The sequence below is a fragment of the Oncorhynchus mykiss genome, chromosome 15, assembly GCF_013265735.2.
Source record: "Oncorhynchus mykiss isolate Arlee chromosome 15, USDA_OmykA_1.1, whole genome shotgun sequence".
Classification (NCBI taxonomy): Eukaryota; Metazoa; Chordata; class Actinopteri; order Salmoniformes; family Salmonidae; genus Oncorhynchus; species Oncorhynchus mykiss.
The window spans coordinates 30,821,699-30,838,846 of NC_048579.1; the positions used below are offsets into that span (position 1 = coordinate 30,821,699).

A 17,148-nucleotide genomic window follows, 5' to 3' on the forward strand; every position below is an offset into this window, starting at 1 on the left:
TTCTTGCTTTCTTCTGTTCATAAGAGCTCGATTCAGGCCCTGTATGTTCTGTAAGATTTGAGATATAATCTTTAAATTTAAGGCTTTTCAATTCAGGCCTGAATGTTCTGTAAGATAAAAAAAAAAAAAAAAAGATTTAACAATTTTTTTTAGATTAGCTTTGTTTTTTGTTGCTATAATCTTTGTCTTTATGGTTGGTAGGCTAAATGGGTGTAATTTCACTTTAATTGTTTAGTGTTAGGTATTTGGTGTAATTTTACTTTGATTGTTGTTTAGCCCCTGTGGTGGCACTCTGTCATTAACTGATGGTCCCTGACAATTGTAAGTGTTAGCAAGTCTCTTTCCTTCATTTTTTTTTGTGCGCTTGCTGTGATTGTGGAGTTTACATGAGATATTGACACTCGGGCAACGAGAACAAAGTCTTTCTGCCACTGGCACTGACTCGCAGGCCCTTATGAATTAGGCCTGAGCTAGTTTTACATAAATAAAGCAGAATTTGAAGCAAATTACTATTTTAGCTCGATTCAATCCGTACTTTAGCGTGATTCGATTCATTTCAGATTGGGCTGACATATGTAGCGTTTGCCGTGAATGCATTCTCCACCAACGTGGGAATATTGCCTTAAAATGTATATTGCGCTGTAGCGCAGCTCTTCAGCGCTACGGATTGAATCGTGCCCTTCCTCTTTTGTTTTTCCTAGTTTTCTCTTTTTCTGCGAACATACGTACATTCTTGCATTATGTCAAAATAAAATAATCTGTGTTTTGTCCATCAAGGTCATTTTTATGGACACACACACACACACACACACTCATGACCCCTTTTGATGCCTGTGACTTTGTGTATTAGTGCCTTCATTCCGTGATTGAAATGGAGCTTTGGTTTCTAGCAGGCCGTATATCAGGCTGTCAGTCAGCATTTTAGTGCTTTGTTTCCCATTTCAATCAAACACCCGGCTGCGCACTGTAAAGGCCCAGAGCACTATGCTATACCCGGCTCCCCTCCTCTCTTGTACTGACAGATGGGAGGGGCACGGCAGAAACTATTTCTCAAACATAGTAAGAGGTGTCACTCACCCCCCCCCCCCTCTCTGAAGGCTCATTTTAATTTTCAGATATTCTCTGCTGCGCAATGGTGGCCGAGGTATTGTTTGTCCCAAATGGCACCCTATTCCCTTTGTAGTGCACTACTTTTGATCAGAGCCCATAGGGAATAGGGTGATATTTGGGACGCACATTGAGAGATTGGAGGCCGACACCAACGTGTGTTCACGTGAGATTCAATCCACCTCCCGGTCTCCCTCTCTCTGTTGTGTCAATCTTTTACCTCTCATAATGTGAATAGAAGGCAATAGCTTGTTAAGTGGCAGGCATCCTTATAGGTGACAATACCTTTGCCCCTTAGACAGAGGCCCATTATATGCAAGGAGCATTTATTTAGTTTTCAGCTTAATTACCGCATTAATGTTACCTGACATTAACCCTCGGTGTGAAGGACACACAATCTAGCCGGAGCGATTTAAAGGAGGGTACACACACTTTGAACAAAGAGCAGCTTCACACCCAGGTGCCATAGGCCGTTTAGTTAGACCGGCCGGCCGGAGTGTCGGGATGAGGGCCCAGTGGCTGCGTCTCAAATGGCACCCTGTTCCCTACATAGTGCACTACTTTTGACCAGGGCCAATAGGAGGCCGACACGAGGGAATCGGTTGCCATTGGGACGTAGCCAGTGGCTCATTCCCTCCCTCCTTCCCTCCTCAGTGTTATCATGTAATTCAGGGAGAGTGTGGAAGCATGCTTGCGCTCTGGGGTCATTGTGAGGGCCATGCCCCCCCCTCTATTGTGTCCCCCCGTGGCCATTAAGTTAAATGGGGCTCCTCCAGGAAGCCAGAGGGCCTGTTTATGATCCTGGGCCGATCTCCTCCTTGCCAGCAACTAGTTTACTAATGGAAGGTGCCTCGCCTAAATAAAGCTTAATGGGTCGTTTAATCTTTTTTTCGTTACGGAAAAGGGAGAGAGGGGACTAAAGAGGGAGAGGAAGGGCCAAGAAAGAAAATTCCTGCGGGATACGCTATGCTGCTGTTCAACAGCTTTTATTTGATATTTTTCCCTCTTTATGTGCGCCCTCTGGTTACTTGGGCAATGTTAACGATATCTGACTTAGAGGGCATCGAGGCAGAGAGCAATGTATATGTTCAGACGTACAAATTGTGTCAACTCTTTTGTCCCATATCTTTGAGACATGCATCTTTATAGATATTTTGTAAATGTTTGTTTACTTTCTGTCTTTCTATTTTGTCCCCTCCAGGCTTCTGTACAGTTTAGCGTTTAATGCACGTTTCCTGAGACATCTCTGGCACCTGATACAGTCCATGACCACCAAAATGATCACGGGGTGAGTTGATTTGAATGTCGGTCAGGGGCTGTATGTATCAAGCATCTCAGAGCAGGAGTGCTGATCTTTGATCAGGTCTCCTCCCCCTGTCCATGTAATCTTATTCATTGTGGTCTAAAAGGGCAAACTGATCCTAAATCAGAACTCCTGCTTTGAGACACTTGATATAAATATGCGACCCTGAACAAAGTGACGGTCCTCGAATGGTTCTCGGCGTCTGTAAGTCACTTCAACGTGCTTTATTGACATAAATAAACAGGTCAATATAGTGAGTCTCTCTCTTCAACTCTCCTCCCAGGTCCATGGTTCCGCTGTTGCAGGTCATTTCACGGGGGTCTCCCATGTCCCTGGAAGACTCCAATCGCATCATTCCCCTCTTCTATCTCTTCAGTTCCCTCTTCAGCCACTCGCTCATCTCCGTGCACGACAGCGAGTTCTTTGGCTACCCTATGGAGGGCCATGGTAGGCCACTCCCTCAGTGTTTCCTCTAGGATTTTTTGGGGCCGTGGTGGCAAAGTTAGCGTGGTTGGGGGGCGAATGTGGGTCCAACAGCACCGTCTCCGACTTAACATTTTAGAGGCTCTCATCTTGGCCACAGAGACGACATTTTTCTGTTTTAAAGAGTTTTCTGTTATTCTACACATTTAGTCATAGGGCAGAGTGAAAAACTTCAGCAATTCTACACATTTTGCCATGGCTTATGCCATGTTTTTATGCTATCTCAGTGACTCAAACATTATAACGAAATCAATGGGGGCCCTATGCTATGAATTATTTAAAACGTATTCTCCTGACTGTCTACTTTTTATTCTGGTGATTGTTTGGCCAGTTCTCAAAGATTATCTTGTTAAAAAAAAAAAAAAAAAGCTCCATTATCTTTGCTACATACTTTATATCTGGTTTTAATCGTTTAGGGTTTACATTTTAAAATCCCCCAAAATTATCATATTTTTGGAAGTGGCGGCAACAATTTACCAGTGGCGCCGCGCCGCTGCTAAATGAATATAGAGGAAACACTGCTTCCTCCAAACTCTGGTCTCCAAGGTGGCATCCCAAATGGCAACTGATTCCCTATGCACTACTTCTGACCAGAGTATGTAGGGTGCCATTAAGGACGCAAACCAAGTCTCAAAATCACCTGCCTCTTGTTTTGAATCAGTGTGAAGCTGACATTTTGTTTTACTTTGAATTGAAATGCTTCTAGAAACAAATCTATATGTATCCAGATGGATAGTTTCACACATTCTTTACACTACACTGCACAACATCCTCCACCTTGCTTGATATTCAGTGGGTAAGATATGTAGGGCGATATTTTCTCCTCGCAAAGACAGCAACCTTCTGAATAACGGGAGCTCTGATACAGTACCTCACGATTGCGTTGCGTTTGCGGTGCGTGTGGCATGTGTATCACGTTGTTTACTAAATCCCTGGTTTAACTAGAGATCTTCCTCACGGAAATTGTCAAAGAAAAGTGTAAATTGCGCTGCAAAATGATCATTTCGCTTACAGTGCAGGTGTCTTGGCGATAGGAAAATGTTGCCTTGTACTGTGTTCAATGGCTGAGTAACAGTGAACAACCGTCCATTCCTTCTGTCCACCCCCTTCTCAGGCCACAGCAATACCACCATGATGCCGTTCACATTGTCCGAGCTGGTGAACCTGTCTCAGTTGCTGAGGGACGCGTGTCTGGGCATCATCAAGCTGGCCTACCCCGAGACCAAGACGGAGCACCGCGAGGAGTACATGGCCGCCTTCCGCAGCGTGGGGGTCAAAACCAACACAGAGGTGCAGCAGCGCATCCAGGCCGAGCAGAAACGCTGGGTTCAGCTCTTCAAGGTGATTTCCCCCCCCCCCCCCCCCCCCCCCCAAGCACCTATCGCCCTAGCATGACAATGGCTTCAAATCTGATTCAAAGCATGTAGAAACTGTGACTGTGGCTTTAGTGTGTAACACCGGCACGACTCTAGTCTGCATGTTGTCCCCTGCCAAAGTCCGGAGTTCTGCCTCTCCTCCCTTCTCAGTCTCCCCTTTTATATCCAACTGTCTAAATATATACCAAATAAGGAAAATGGGATTCCATTCTAAAAAAACAAAATGCTTCCCGAGTCCCAACTGGCCTCTGTCCTCACTCTGAGGCACCTGTAGCAGATTTTGAAAATGGTTGCATGTTGTATGTATCTTTTAAAGGGTCTTCTTTGACTTCTGTTGCTCTCATAGCAAACATAATTGTAAATAACAAAAATATGTTTATCAGCAACCGTTGAAACTCAAATTGGGTCAGTTAGGAGAAACCGAGTATATGTGGCTAGACTTGGCTGAGTGAGGACGTTCATTGGCTGTTTACTGAAAGGAAATGAGGCAGATGACAACATTAGGTTAATTATTTCTCTCTCCCTCGCTCACTCACTCTCACTCTCGTCCTTACACCCCCCTCTCCTCTATCCTTCTCCTCTCCCACTTACTTTCCCTGCAACAGTAATTAAGCGACTCTGGCTGCGAGTCTTTGAGAGAGGGACTCGAAAGTGAGCAACACTTTCTTTCAGCAGAGGTGGTGGCGGGGTACGAATGCGGCAAGAATTTCATAACAGTTCAAGGCGAGCAAACACCTCCCGTCAGCTAAAACGACCCATTAAAGAAGTGGGAGAGCAGTGGAAATGCATTTTCCAAATTGAACGGGGGGGGGGTCTGGATTTACAGTCGCTTTAACGCCCGCTGACCCCGTAACACGCTAATGTTTGGTTCGAGTCATCAGCCGTCCTTCGCCCATCTTTTATCACCCCCATTGTCGAGCTATCTATTTAATTGAAAGAAGTTAATTGAATGAAAATGATCAACTAAGCTTATATTAATATTGCTAATGGAACTTCTCTTCTTGGCCATGTTTGGAGAGAGATGTCACCGCAGAGTTTGGGAAAGCCCATTAAGTCGTGCACTTAACCCGATGTGCTAATTAAGGAATGCTTATTCATTCCTCCGAGTCGGGGGTAAGTCTCTCTCCTAACCCATCGCCGGCGGCGCGAACAGCGTTTTGCACTCCCCGTTATTACCGAGAATACCGACTCTGGTCGTTGCTGATGACGGCCCGAGATTGATTGTGTCCTGTATGGAAAAACGCTGTGCGTTTTTAAAAATAACCCTTCCATTCAAACGATGTTGCCTGGTTATTGTATTGAAGATTGTTTCAGGGTAATTATGTGTCTGAATACTCCCAGCTAGTGCCGGTAATGACTGTGGAGTAAGATTTTGGAAATGATCAATATAGATGTGACAAGTTCAGTCGCTACAGTGGAGTCTTCTCTCCGCTAATCATCTGAAGTTGTGAACTCCACAAATATGACCTACACAGCTGACGAAAGTGATGATCAACTTCTATCTAACATTCCTATCCAAAGGCTGCACAGAGTAAGACATGGGATGGGATGCAAAATGGCATGTTTTTCACTGGACTGGACTGGACGGTACAGAAAAATGATTAGGACAGTACAAGACAGACCATATTTTTGTTATTAACAAGGACAGGAATGAATATTCACTCTTGTTTCACCCTCTACTGCACAGTAAGACAATGGCTATCACAACAAGTCTCAACCCTGATCCCATCTCACAGAACAACACAGAGTTACATTGGTCGTTGCCACAGTTTATCTTTTGCCCTCAGTCCCGCGGCTGATGTCAGCAGACTGGACAGACTAGCCCATAATTAACCCTGGTGCTGGACGTGGAGGGACGACCCCCCCCCCCACCCCCCCCACCACCATTTCTCTTTTATACTATCGTTAAATACCACTCTAATGGCTCAGCTCGCAAATTGCTTTTTTAAGAGGAAGCATCTTATTGTCGAGCATCCACGCAAATACATTTGTTTGTTAACAAGTGAAAGGATGTATGCTTTAAAATGACGTCCGTATATCACGTATCTTTAACTTTTTGTACTTTTAAGTCATTTAAGCAGACGCTCTTATCCAGAACGACATAAAGTAGTGAGTGCATACATTTTTCGTACTGCTCCCCCATGGGGAATCGAACCCACAACCCTGGCGTTGCAAGTACCATGCTCCACTGGCCAAGCCACACAGGACCTGAAAATGACATGGTTAAAATGACATATATCTTTAATGACATATATCTTGTTTCACTTTGACTTATGTATTACAGCCGAAACCGTTTAAGCCATTTTTAAAAATTAGTTTTTATATTCTACGAAGAGAGTGAGTGGCATGTTCTCTTGAGAGTCCAGTGTGTGACTTTTATTTGGATTGTTCATTGTTCTGCGTTTCACAGGTGATCACTAACTTGGTGAAGATGGTGAAGGCTCGTGACATCAGACGTCCCTTCTGTCCGGCAGGTCATTGGCTCTCTGAAGAGGTCAACATCAGAGCAGATAAGGTAACCGTGGGTAACCGTGCTCTCAGCCCTTAGATTGTTACCCTTAATGAGGTTATCAGGCAAATCATTCATCTGGTTTACTCTAACGCTTCACTAACACTTGCTTTTATCAATCCTCCGTTATGACTGCATACAGTGGTCAGGGACACAACTTCGAGCTCTTGGCATTACATGTAATTATAGTTGATAAACAACTTTGTGACATCTACGGCGGAGATGCACGCAATGTTTTCACGAACTGTGTCACTGACCTGCCTTTTGAGGAGTATCTGCGTAAATGTACATGGATACATTACGATCACTTTATTGTCCGTGTACATGGGGCATTCATTTTGTGAGGCCAGCATACAAAATATACTACAACAATACACCGTAATGCATGCATACTGTAAATACTGGAAAGTGAGCATTAAACATAGTCCCTGTGGCATACTGTTAGGCCATTATGTTAGACCCACGTTATTTCCTATGTAAGGTGTTGTTAGCACAGTCACTGGAGCCCTGCTCTTCCCTCTCCAGGTGACCCAGCTGTACGTCCCCTCGGCCAGACACGTGTGGAGGACACGGAGGATGGGACGCATCGGGCCCCTGCAGTCCACACTGGATGGTACGACACAATATAGATCCCACAAGAAAAAGTAGTCCCAGTTAGGTTTGTTCACGATACCAGTATCACGATAACCCGATTTTCCATGGCAAACAAACAGGAAGCAGACTTAACTCTATGATAATTGGAACTAGTGAGACAACCCTAGTTCCTGCTATGCGTGAACCGACCACTTATTGTCGTCACAGATTTTAGAAGTGCAATGGAACACCCTAGTTGCCGCACCATAATTGGGGTACAGGGAACACTGTGCCATCTCTGGTAAATGAAGCTCTTAGGTCAGCTCAGGTGTAATCTCAGGTATGTTATTTTCCTTCGATTCACTCCCGATGCCTTAGCTAAGAGCCAGGGATGGCAATGGGCCGAGAGCGAGACAACCAAGATCATATGTTGTTTAATTTAGAGCTGCATCAAAGGGCCTCCGGCAGCAGGCAGGTGTGAAAACAAACGGATAACAATGCGTGTATGATCTGCCTAATGCCACTCCAGCCAGCCCCGATACAGGATCAATTAAATTAGCCTGAGAGTCCTGATGAGCTCAGACATATCTGGCTGTATGTTTGTCTTCCCTTTTTTCATTTCCTTAAATGGACAGGCCCTCGGGTGATGAATGGCTAACGTATTGACCACCCCCGGGCCATATTTCTCCTCACCGATGGAAACCTGATGGCTGAAATGCAGATAGGATTGACTAATTGAGCAGAATAATTGCGCTCGAACGGGGACAATGAAGGGGAAGGGGGGGAGAATGGTGGTTTAACTCTGCTGTTGTGGCAGTTTTGGGTTCTAAACGGTTACGAACGCCGAGTTGAATACAAAACAAACGTCTGCTTAATGGAAACGGCCAGTCAGGTGGACGGGCAGCTCACCGTTGAGTTCATTAAAAGTGTGTGTTAGTGAGAGCGGGGTTGAGGCAGGATTGAGCACTCTGTGACGGGCTGCCTGTAAACAGTCAGCTGGGTGGGGAGAGGGCCTAGCGGGTTAGCAGTTGGGGAGGGAGTAAGGTAGCAGGCAGGTAGGATGGAGGGGCTAACTGTGGAAAAATGGGGTCTGCGTGTTATCTGGGTTTAACCTCTTCCATAAAGAAGTGTCTGGGTTTTCTGGGAGACTGCAGGGAAGGAGTTTGGGTTTAGGTTCTGGTAAAGGAACCCCTGGGCTCCGTGCAGGCTGGTTAAACATTTACCACACGGTGCTGTCTCAGCATCTATCCACACACTATGTCGTCATGGAAACCCTTCATGGCGCTGCATTGGGCATTTATAGAGTGATGGATGGATGAATTAGAGCCGGATGGATAGATACCTAGATGGAGGATCAGATCGATGAATGGTAGGATAGTGTGGTTAGATGGGTTAATTGATGGAGGGATGGATAAATGAATAGATAAATAGATGAATGGGTAGAAGACAGACAGATTGACTGTTGTAGAGCAGTTTAAGCATTGTTGTTGTACTGTATTTATGTTGAAGAAGTTCCCTTACAGGACAAACACATGTTCTATTCTATTCTAGTGGGGATGGAGCCTCCACAGCTGTCTGTTTCTGAGGAGAGACACTTGGCCATTCTGACCGAGCTGCCCTTCGTCGTGCCCTTTGAGGAACGAGTTAAGGTACTCTACATCTCATCTCTGCATATTGCTCCATACAGATGCGTTCAAATATATTGGCACCCTTGCATGATTCACACTTTCTTCTAAAATAAGTTGAAATGGAAAGAGCTTTTGGTGTTTTCACATGTATTTGTTTGATTTACAACTGCAAAGGACCAAGAAGAATAACAAATAAATAATGAAATGGATGTAAAAAAAAAAATAAAAAAATGGCCCGGACTAATTTATTCAAAATCCGAATGAATTTGGTCGGAGGCGAAGATTCTCATTTACTGTGTAATTTCTCACCTGTGGTAAGTTGCCGGTGCCTACAGGGTAAAAATAGCATTCAATAATTTTTTAGAAGAAAAAACAGAACATTCTGCTCCATTGCACTCCATTATAAAGTGCAAGGGTGCCAATATATTTGAAAGCGAATGTGTACTTGTTAGATAACCAAAACCCTTGTGTAATATGTATGACTGAATATTTATTTTCACCTCAGTTAAATTCGTTTAAAATAAAATAGCCTTTTATGGTTGACTACATCCATTATAAATAGTCCATGTAGTCAATAGAGGTCCTTTAAAACCTGGCTTGCCATATTATCTCTGTCTGTCCCTGTGGCGAAGATCTTCCAGAGATTGATCTACGCGGACAAGCGGGACGTACAGGGAGACGGGCCGCTTCTGGACGGGATCATCGTCACCATCAGACGGAACTACATCTACGAGGACGCCTACGACAAGCTCTCCCCAGATAACGGTACGTGGTTAGGCTGAGGAGGGATACGGCTCGATGAGGAGGGATACAGTGCCTTCGGAAAGTATTCAGACCCCTTGACTTTTTGCCACATTTTGTTCGGTTACAGCCTTATTCTAAAATTGATTATAGTTTTTTTCCCCCTTATCAATCTACACACAATGCCCCATAATAATAAAGCAAAAACATTTTTTAGAAATGTTTGCTAATTTATTAAAAATCCAAAATGTAAATATCACATTTGCGTAAGTATTCAGACCCTTTACTCAGTACTTTGTTGAAGCACCTTTGGCAGCAATTACAGCCTCAAGTCTTCTTGGATATGACACTACAAGCTTGGCACACCTGTATTTGGGGAGTTTCTTCCATTCTTCTCTGCAGATCCTCTCAAGCTCTGTCAAGTTGGATGGGGAGCGTTGCTGCACAGCTATTATCAGGTCTCTCCAGAGATGTTAGATCGGGTTCAAGTCCGGGGTCTGGCTGAGCCACTCAAGGACGTTCAGAGACATGTCCTGAAGCCACTGCTGCGTTGTCTTGGCTGTGTGCTTAGGGTCGTTGTCCTGTTGGAAGTTGAACCTTCGCCCCAGTATGAGGTCCTGAGCTCTCTGGAGCAGGTTTTCATCAAGGATCTCTCTGCATCTTTGCCTCGATTCTGACTAGTCTCGCAGTCCCTGCCGCTGAAAAACATCTCCACAGCATGATGCTGCCACCACCATGCTTCACCAAAGGGATGGTGCAAGGTTTCCTCCAGATGTGACTCTTGGCATTCAGGCCAAAGAGTTGAATCTTCATTTCATCAGACCATAACATCTTGTTTCTCATGGTCAGAGTCTTTAGGAGCCTTTTGGCAAACTCCCAAGTGAGCTGTCATGTACCTTTTACAGAGAAGTGGCTTCCGTCTGGCCACTCTAGCATAAAGGCCTGATTGGTGGAGTGCTGCAGAGATGGTTGTCCTTCTGGAAGATGCTCCCATCTCCACAGAGGAACTCTAGAGCTCTGTCAGAGTGACCATCAGGATCTTGGTCACCTCCCTGACCAAGTCCCTTCTCCCCCGATTACTCAGTTTGGCCGGGCGGACAGCTCTAGGAAGAGTCTTGGTGGTTCATAACTTCTTCCGTTTAAGAATGATGGAGGCCACTGTGTTCTTGAGGACCTTATTTGCTGCAGAAATGTTTTAGTACCCTTCCCCAGATCTGTGCCTCAACACAATCCTGTTTTGGGAACTCTACGGACAATTCCTTTGACCTCATGGCTTGGTTTTTGCTCTGACAGGCACTGTCAACTTGGGGACCTTATATAGACAAGTTTGTGTCCTTCCAAATCATGACCAATCAATTGAATGTGGACTCCAAGTTGTAGAAACATCTCAAGGATGATCAATGGAAACAGGATGCACCTGAGCTCAATTTCAAATCTCATAGCAAATTGTTTGAATACTTATGTAAATAAGGTATTTCTGTTTTTTTATTTGTATTACATTTGAAAAATTGCCTTAAACTATTTTTGCTTTGTCATTATGGGTTATTGTGTGTAGATTGCTGAGGATTTATATTTATTTAATACATTTTAGAATAAGGCTGTAACGTAACAAAATGTGGAAAAAGCGGAAAGGAGATATTATTGAGACGCAGCCCAAGACGGTATTTGTCTTCTGTTTGCGGTCCATAAAAATCCAGATATTCTAGCCGAGGTTGCAGATCCCATTAGAAATGAAGGTTAGCGTTCCCATCGGTCTCTGAAGTATTGGATTTCACTAAAGCATAATTGTGATCGTGGTTATTCTAATGGCTCACATAAAAGCGGGGAAATCAATTATTTTAAGTCACCTCTTTTTGTGTTTGAATTTCGAAGAGCACTTTTGTTGGGTCACGTGATTAAAAACTGTAGTAGTAGTAGGTGGCCCTGCCTTCGAGGGGCTGGAAAGGTGATCTATATCATTCATGTGTCTTTATAAGTTATAGCTGCTCTGATTTATCACCATACATTCATTATTCTGAAACGTGACCTCTTTCATACGGTTTGATTTGATTATTCCTCAGGTCAAAGAAATCATGCCTCTTGACATGTGGAAATGGGGAGAAATATAAACTCTAAAATAGATACACTATATATATAAAAGTATGTGGACACCCCTTCAATAGAGTGGATTTGGCTATTTCAGCCACACCTGTTGCTGAAGGTGTATAAAATCGAGCACACAGCCATGCAATCTCCATTGACAAACATTGGCTTTCACCGTGCAGTCCAACGGACAAATCTGGGTTTGGAGAATGCCAGGAGAACGCTACCCCAATGCATAGTGCCAACGGTAAAGTTTGTTGGAGGTAGAATAATGGTCTGGGGCTGTTTTTCATAGTTCGGGCTAGACCCCTTAGTTCCATTGATGGGAAATCTTACCGCTACAGCATACAATGTCATTCTAGACAATTCTGTGCTTCCAACTTTGTGGCAACAGTTTGGGAAAGGCCCTTTCCTGTTTCAGCATGACAATACCTGTAACGGTTGTCGTTGGTGGAAGAAGGAGAGGACCAAGGTGCAGCGTGGTACGTGTTCATGATATTTTAATTACACTGAACACTAGAACAAAAATAACAAAACGGAACAAACTAAACAGTCCTGTCTGGTACAGAGACAGAGTCAGAAAACAAAGTATGGTTCTCAATCAGAGACAACGATTGACAGCTGCCTCTGATTGGGAACCATACCAGGCCAAACAAATAGAAATACAAACATAGAACAAAACATAAAATGCCCACCCCAACTCACACCTTGACCAACCTAAAATAGAGACCTAAAAAAAGGAACTAAGACAGCCTGGTCCTCGGAGGAGGCACAGGATAGACCGGGCCGTGGAGGCACACTGGAGGTCTCAAACTAAGGGCCTGCACAACCCGTCCTAGCTGGATGGTGACTTTGGCCCTGCACGTGTGGGGCGTAGGCACAGGACGCACTGGGCTGTGCAGACGCACTGGAGACACAGTGCGCAGAGCTGGCGCAGGATAACCCGGGTTGAGGAGACGCACTGGAGACCAGATGCGCTGAGCCGGCTTCATCCCTCCCGGCTCGATGCCCACTCTAGCCCGGCCGATTCGAGGAGCTGCGAAGTAATGTACCGGGCTGTGAACGTGCACTGGAGACACCGTGCGCTCCACCGCATAACCCAGTGCCTGAGCAGTACGACGCCCCTCCCGGTAAGCACGGGGAGTTGGCTCAGGTCTCCTACCTGACTCCGCCAATCTCCCCGTGTGCCACCCCCCAATAAACTTTTGGGGCTGCCTCTCGGGCTTCCTTGCCAGCCGTGTTCCCTCAAATCGCTGGCTCCCTTTTCCTGCAGCCTCCACTCTCCTGGCTGCCTCCACCTGTTCCCATGGGAGGCGATCCCTTCCAGCCAGGATCTCTTGCCGTCCAGAATGTCCTCCCATGTCCATTCCTCCTTATAGCCCTGCTTCTCCTTACCACGCTGCTTGGTCCTTTGGTGGTGGGTAGTTCTGTAACGGTTGTCGTTGGTGGAAGAAGGAGAGGACCAAGGTGCAGCATGGTAGGTGTTCATGATCTTTTAATTACACTGAACACTAGAACAAAATAACAAAACGGAACAAACGAAGCAGTCCTGTCTGGTACTGAGACAGAGACAGGAAACAACTACCCACAACTCAAGGGCGAAACCAGGCTGCCTGGTTGTACCTCAGTGCCTACAGTCGCCCCCAAGTTTGGCAACGTGTCTATGCTGTCTAAGTCCTGCTGGGGATCTGCCTTTTTACTGAAGTTGCTGGGAAATGGCTGACAACACAGCTCTTAGCTCCCTCAGTAGATGCCTACTGGAGAACTTATTTGTATTGCCTTTAATCTTTTTAAATGAATTTATCTTATTAACACTTTGTTCTAGCTAGCTATTTGTGTAGGTAGCTATCAAGTAAACTCAATCAGAGACAACAATTGCCTCTGATTGGGAACCATAACCAGGCCAAACACATAGAACAGAACATAGAACGCCCACCCCAACTCAATGACAATACCCCTGTGCACAAAGCGAGGTCCATTCAGAAATGGTTTGTCAAGACCTCTTTTCCTACCCAATTGGTAGTTACATTCTTGTCCCATCGCTGCAACTCCCCTATGGACTCAGGAGAGGCGAAGTTCGAGAGCCATGCATCTTCTGAAACACTGAAACACCAAGCCGCACTGCTTCTTGACACTGCTCACTTAAACCGTAAGCCAGCCGCACCGTTGTGTCGGAGGAAACACCGTCCAGCTGTCAACCAAAGTCAACTTACAGGTGCTAGAGCGCGATGGGACAAGGGAAGCCCGGCCGGGCCAAACCCTCCCCTAACCCAGACGATGGGAGACCCATGTGTGCCACCTCGTGGATTTCCCGCTCACTGCCGGTTGTGACACAGCATGGGATTGAACCCAGGTCTGTAGTGACGCCTCAAGCACTGCGATGCAGTGCCTTAGAAAGCTGCGCCACTCGGGAGGCCCTCTGTGCCCTAGGTGTGGAAGAACTTTACTGACCTGCACAGAGCCCTGACCTCAACCCCTTCCAACACCTTTTGGATGAATTTGAATGCCGAATGCAAGCCAGGCCTAATCGTCCCAACATCAGTGCCCGACCTCACTAGAGTGGAGAAGAGTGGAGGCTGTTATAGCAGCAAAGTGGTGACCAACTCCATATTAATTGCCATGATTTTGGAATGAGATGTTCGGCTAGCAGGTGTCCACATACTTTTGGTAATGTCGTGTATTTTCCCTATTCCTACACATAATGTAGATTTTATTGTAAATTACATTTTAATTATTACATGCATGTACACTGAGTGTACAAAACATTAAGAACACCTTCCTAATATTGAGTTGCACCCCTTTTGATCTCAGAATAGCCTAAATTCGTTGGGGCATTGACTCTACAAGGTGTTAAGCGTTCCACAGCGATGCTGGTCCATGTTGAATCCAGTGCTTCCCACAGTTGTCAAGTTGTCTGGATGTCCTTTGGGTGGTGGACCATTCTGGGGACACACGGGAAACTGTTGAGCGTGAAAAACCCAGCGGCGTTGCAGTTCTTGACATACTCAAACCGGTGCGCATGGCACCTACTACCATACCCCGTTCAAAGGCACTTAAATGTTTTGTCTTGCCCATTCACCCTCTGAATGGCACACATACATAATCCATGTCTGGATTGGCTCAAGGTTTAAAAATCATTTAATCTGTCTCCTCCCCTTCACCTACAATAATTGTAGTGGATTAAATAGAGGACATCAATAAGGGATCAAAACTTTCACCTGGATTCATCTGGGCTGTCTTTGTCTTGTTTTAAACACTCAGTGTATATTTTCTCTACTAACTTGATTTCCCTTCGTGTCCCGTGTATCCAGAGCCGGACCTGAAGAAACGTGTCCGGGTGCACCTACTCAACGCCCACGGCCTGGACGAGGCGGGCATCGACGGCGGGGGCATCTTCCGCGAGTTCCTCAACGAGCTGCTCAAGTCGGGCTTCAACCCCAACCAGGGCTTTTTCAAGACCACCAACGAGGGCCTGCTTTATCCTAGCCCCACCGCCCAGATGCTAGTGGGGGACTCCTTCGCCAGACACTACTACTTCCTGGGACGGATACTGGGGAAGGTAAAGTTTTAAATAGAAACATTTTATTGCATATTTTTATATAATAGAGGAGAGACGACAGAGGAAAGATAGATATATAGTGTGTCACAAAGGCAGTGGGTTGGATTCAAACCCACACCAACACAGGAAAACGTGCTGTAGCCGGGGCGCCACTGACCACTGGACCACCCAGGCCCACGGGAGAGCTGTCTTAGCTGACAGACAGACTGCTCTGATTCCAGGTCTCTGTTAAAGTCAACAGAAATCAATGTGTGTGATCAGTGTTCTTGTGTAGCCAATACAGTGTAGAGTGGGGACAATGTCAATTAGAGGTCGATCGATTAATTGGAATGGCCGATTAATTGGGGGTCATTTCAAGTTTTCTTAACAATCGGAAATCAGTATTTTTGCACACTGATTTTGCCGATTTTAAAAAATATATATATTTTTTTTACACACTTTATTTAACTAATCAAGTCAGTTAAGAACACATTCTTATTTTCAATGACGGCCTAGGAACGGTGGGTTAACTGCCTTGTTCAGGGGCAGAACGACAGATTTTTACCTTGTCAGCTCGGGGGATTCAATCTTGCAACCTTACAGTTAGTCCAACGCTCTAACCACCTGCCTCTCATTGCACTCCACGAAGAGCCTGCCTGTTACGCGAATGCAGTAGAAGCCAAGGCAAGTTGCTAGCTAGCATTAAACTTATAAAAAACAATCAATCAATCATAATCACTAGTTAACTACACATGGTTGATGATATTACTAGTTTATCTAGCGTGTCCTGCGTTGCATATAATCGATGGGGGATGATTTAACAAAAGCGCATTTGCGAAAAAATCACAATCGTTGCACAACTGTACCTAACCATAAACACCAATGCCTTTCTTAAAATCAATACACAGACATATATATTTTTAAACCTGCATATTTAGCTAAAAGAAATCCAGGTTAGCAGGCAATATTAACCAGGTGAAATTGTGTCACTTCTCTTGCGTTCATTGCATGCAGAGTCAGGGTATATACAACAGTTTGGGCAGCCTGGCTCATTGCAAACTAATTTGCCAGAATTTTACATAATTATTACATAACATTGAAGGTTGTACAATGTAACAGGAATATTTAGACTTAGGGATGCCACCCGTTAGATAAAATACCGAACGGTTCCGTATTTCACTGAAATAATAAACGTTTTGTTTTTAGAAATGATAGTTTCTGGATTCGACCAAAGGCTCGTATTTCTATGTGTTATTATGTTATAACTAAGTCTATGATTTGATAGAGCAGTCTGACTGAGTGGTGGTAGGCAGCAGCAGGCTCGTAAGCATTCATTCAAACAGCACTTTCGTGCGTTTTGCCAGCAGCTCTTCGCAAGCACAGCTCTGTTTATGACTTCAAGCCTATCAGCCTAATGGCTGGTGTAACCGATGTGAAATGGCTAGCTAGTTAGCGGGGTGCGCGCTAATAGCGTTTCAAACGTCACTCGCTCTGAGACTTGGAGAAGTTATTCCCCTTGCTCTGCATGGGTAATGCTGCTTCGAGTGTGGCTGTTGTAGATGTGTTCCTGGTTCAAGCGCAGGTAGGAGTGAGGAGAGGGACGAAAGCTATACTGTTACACTGGCAATACTAAAGTGCCTATAAGAACATCCAATAGTCAAAGGTATATGAAATACAAATGGTTTCGAGCGAAATAGTCCTATAATTACTATATTAACTACAACCTAAAACCTCTTACCTTGGAATATTGAAGTCTCATGTTAAAAGGAACCACCAACTTTCATATGTTCTCATGTTCGGTGCAAGGA

At 44.9% G+C, this 17,148-nt stretch overlaps 1 protein-coding gene across 1 annotated transcript in view; it reads left to right on the forward strand.

Moving 5' to 3' along the window:
• The window catches only part of ube3c (ubiquitin protein ligase E3C), a 47,985-nt gene that overhangs the window by 11,731 nt on the left and 19,106 nt on the right, over positions 1 to 17,148 (forward strand). The window contains exons 12-19 of the mRNA XM_021563041.2: positions 2,309 to 2,395; positions 2,694 to 2,857; positions 4,008 to 4,234; positions 6,680 to 6,784; positions 7,304 to 7,391; positions 8,903 to 9,000; positions 9,612 to 9,744; positions 15,114 to 15,361. Coding sequence (XP_021418716.2) covers positions 2,309 to 2,395; positions 2,694 to 2,857; positions 4,008 to 4,234; positions 6,680 to 6,784; positions 7,304 to 7,391; positions 8,903 to 9,000; positions 9,612 to 9,744; positions 15,114 to 15,361 — 1,150 coding nt within the window. The remainder of the gene's footprint in view (positions 1 to 2,308; positions 2,396 to 2,693; positions 2,858 to 4,007; positions 4,235 to 6,679; positions 6,785 to 7,303; positions 7,392 to 8,902; positions 9,001 to 9,611; positions 9,745 to 15,113; positions 15,362 to 17,148) is intronic.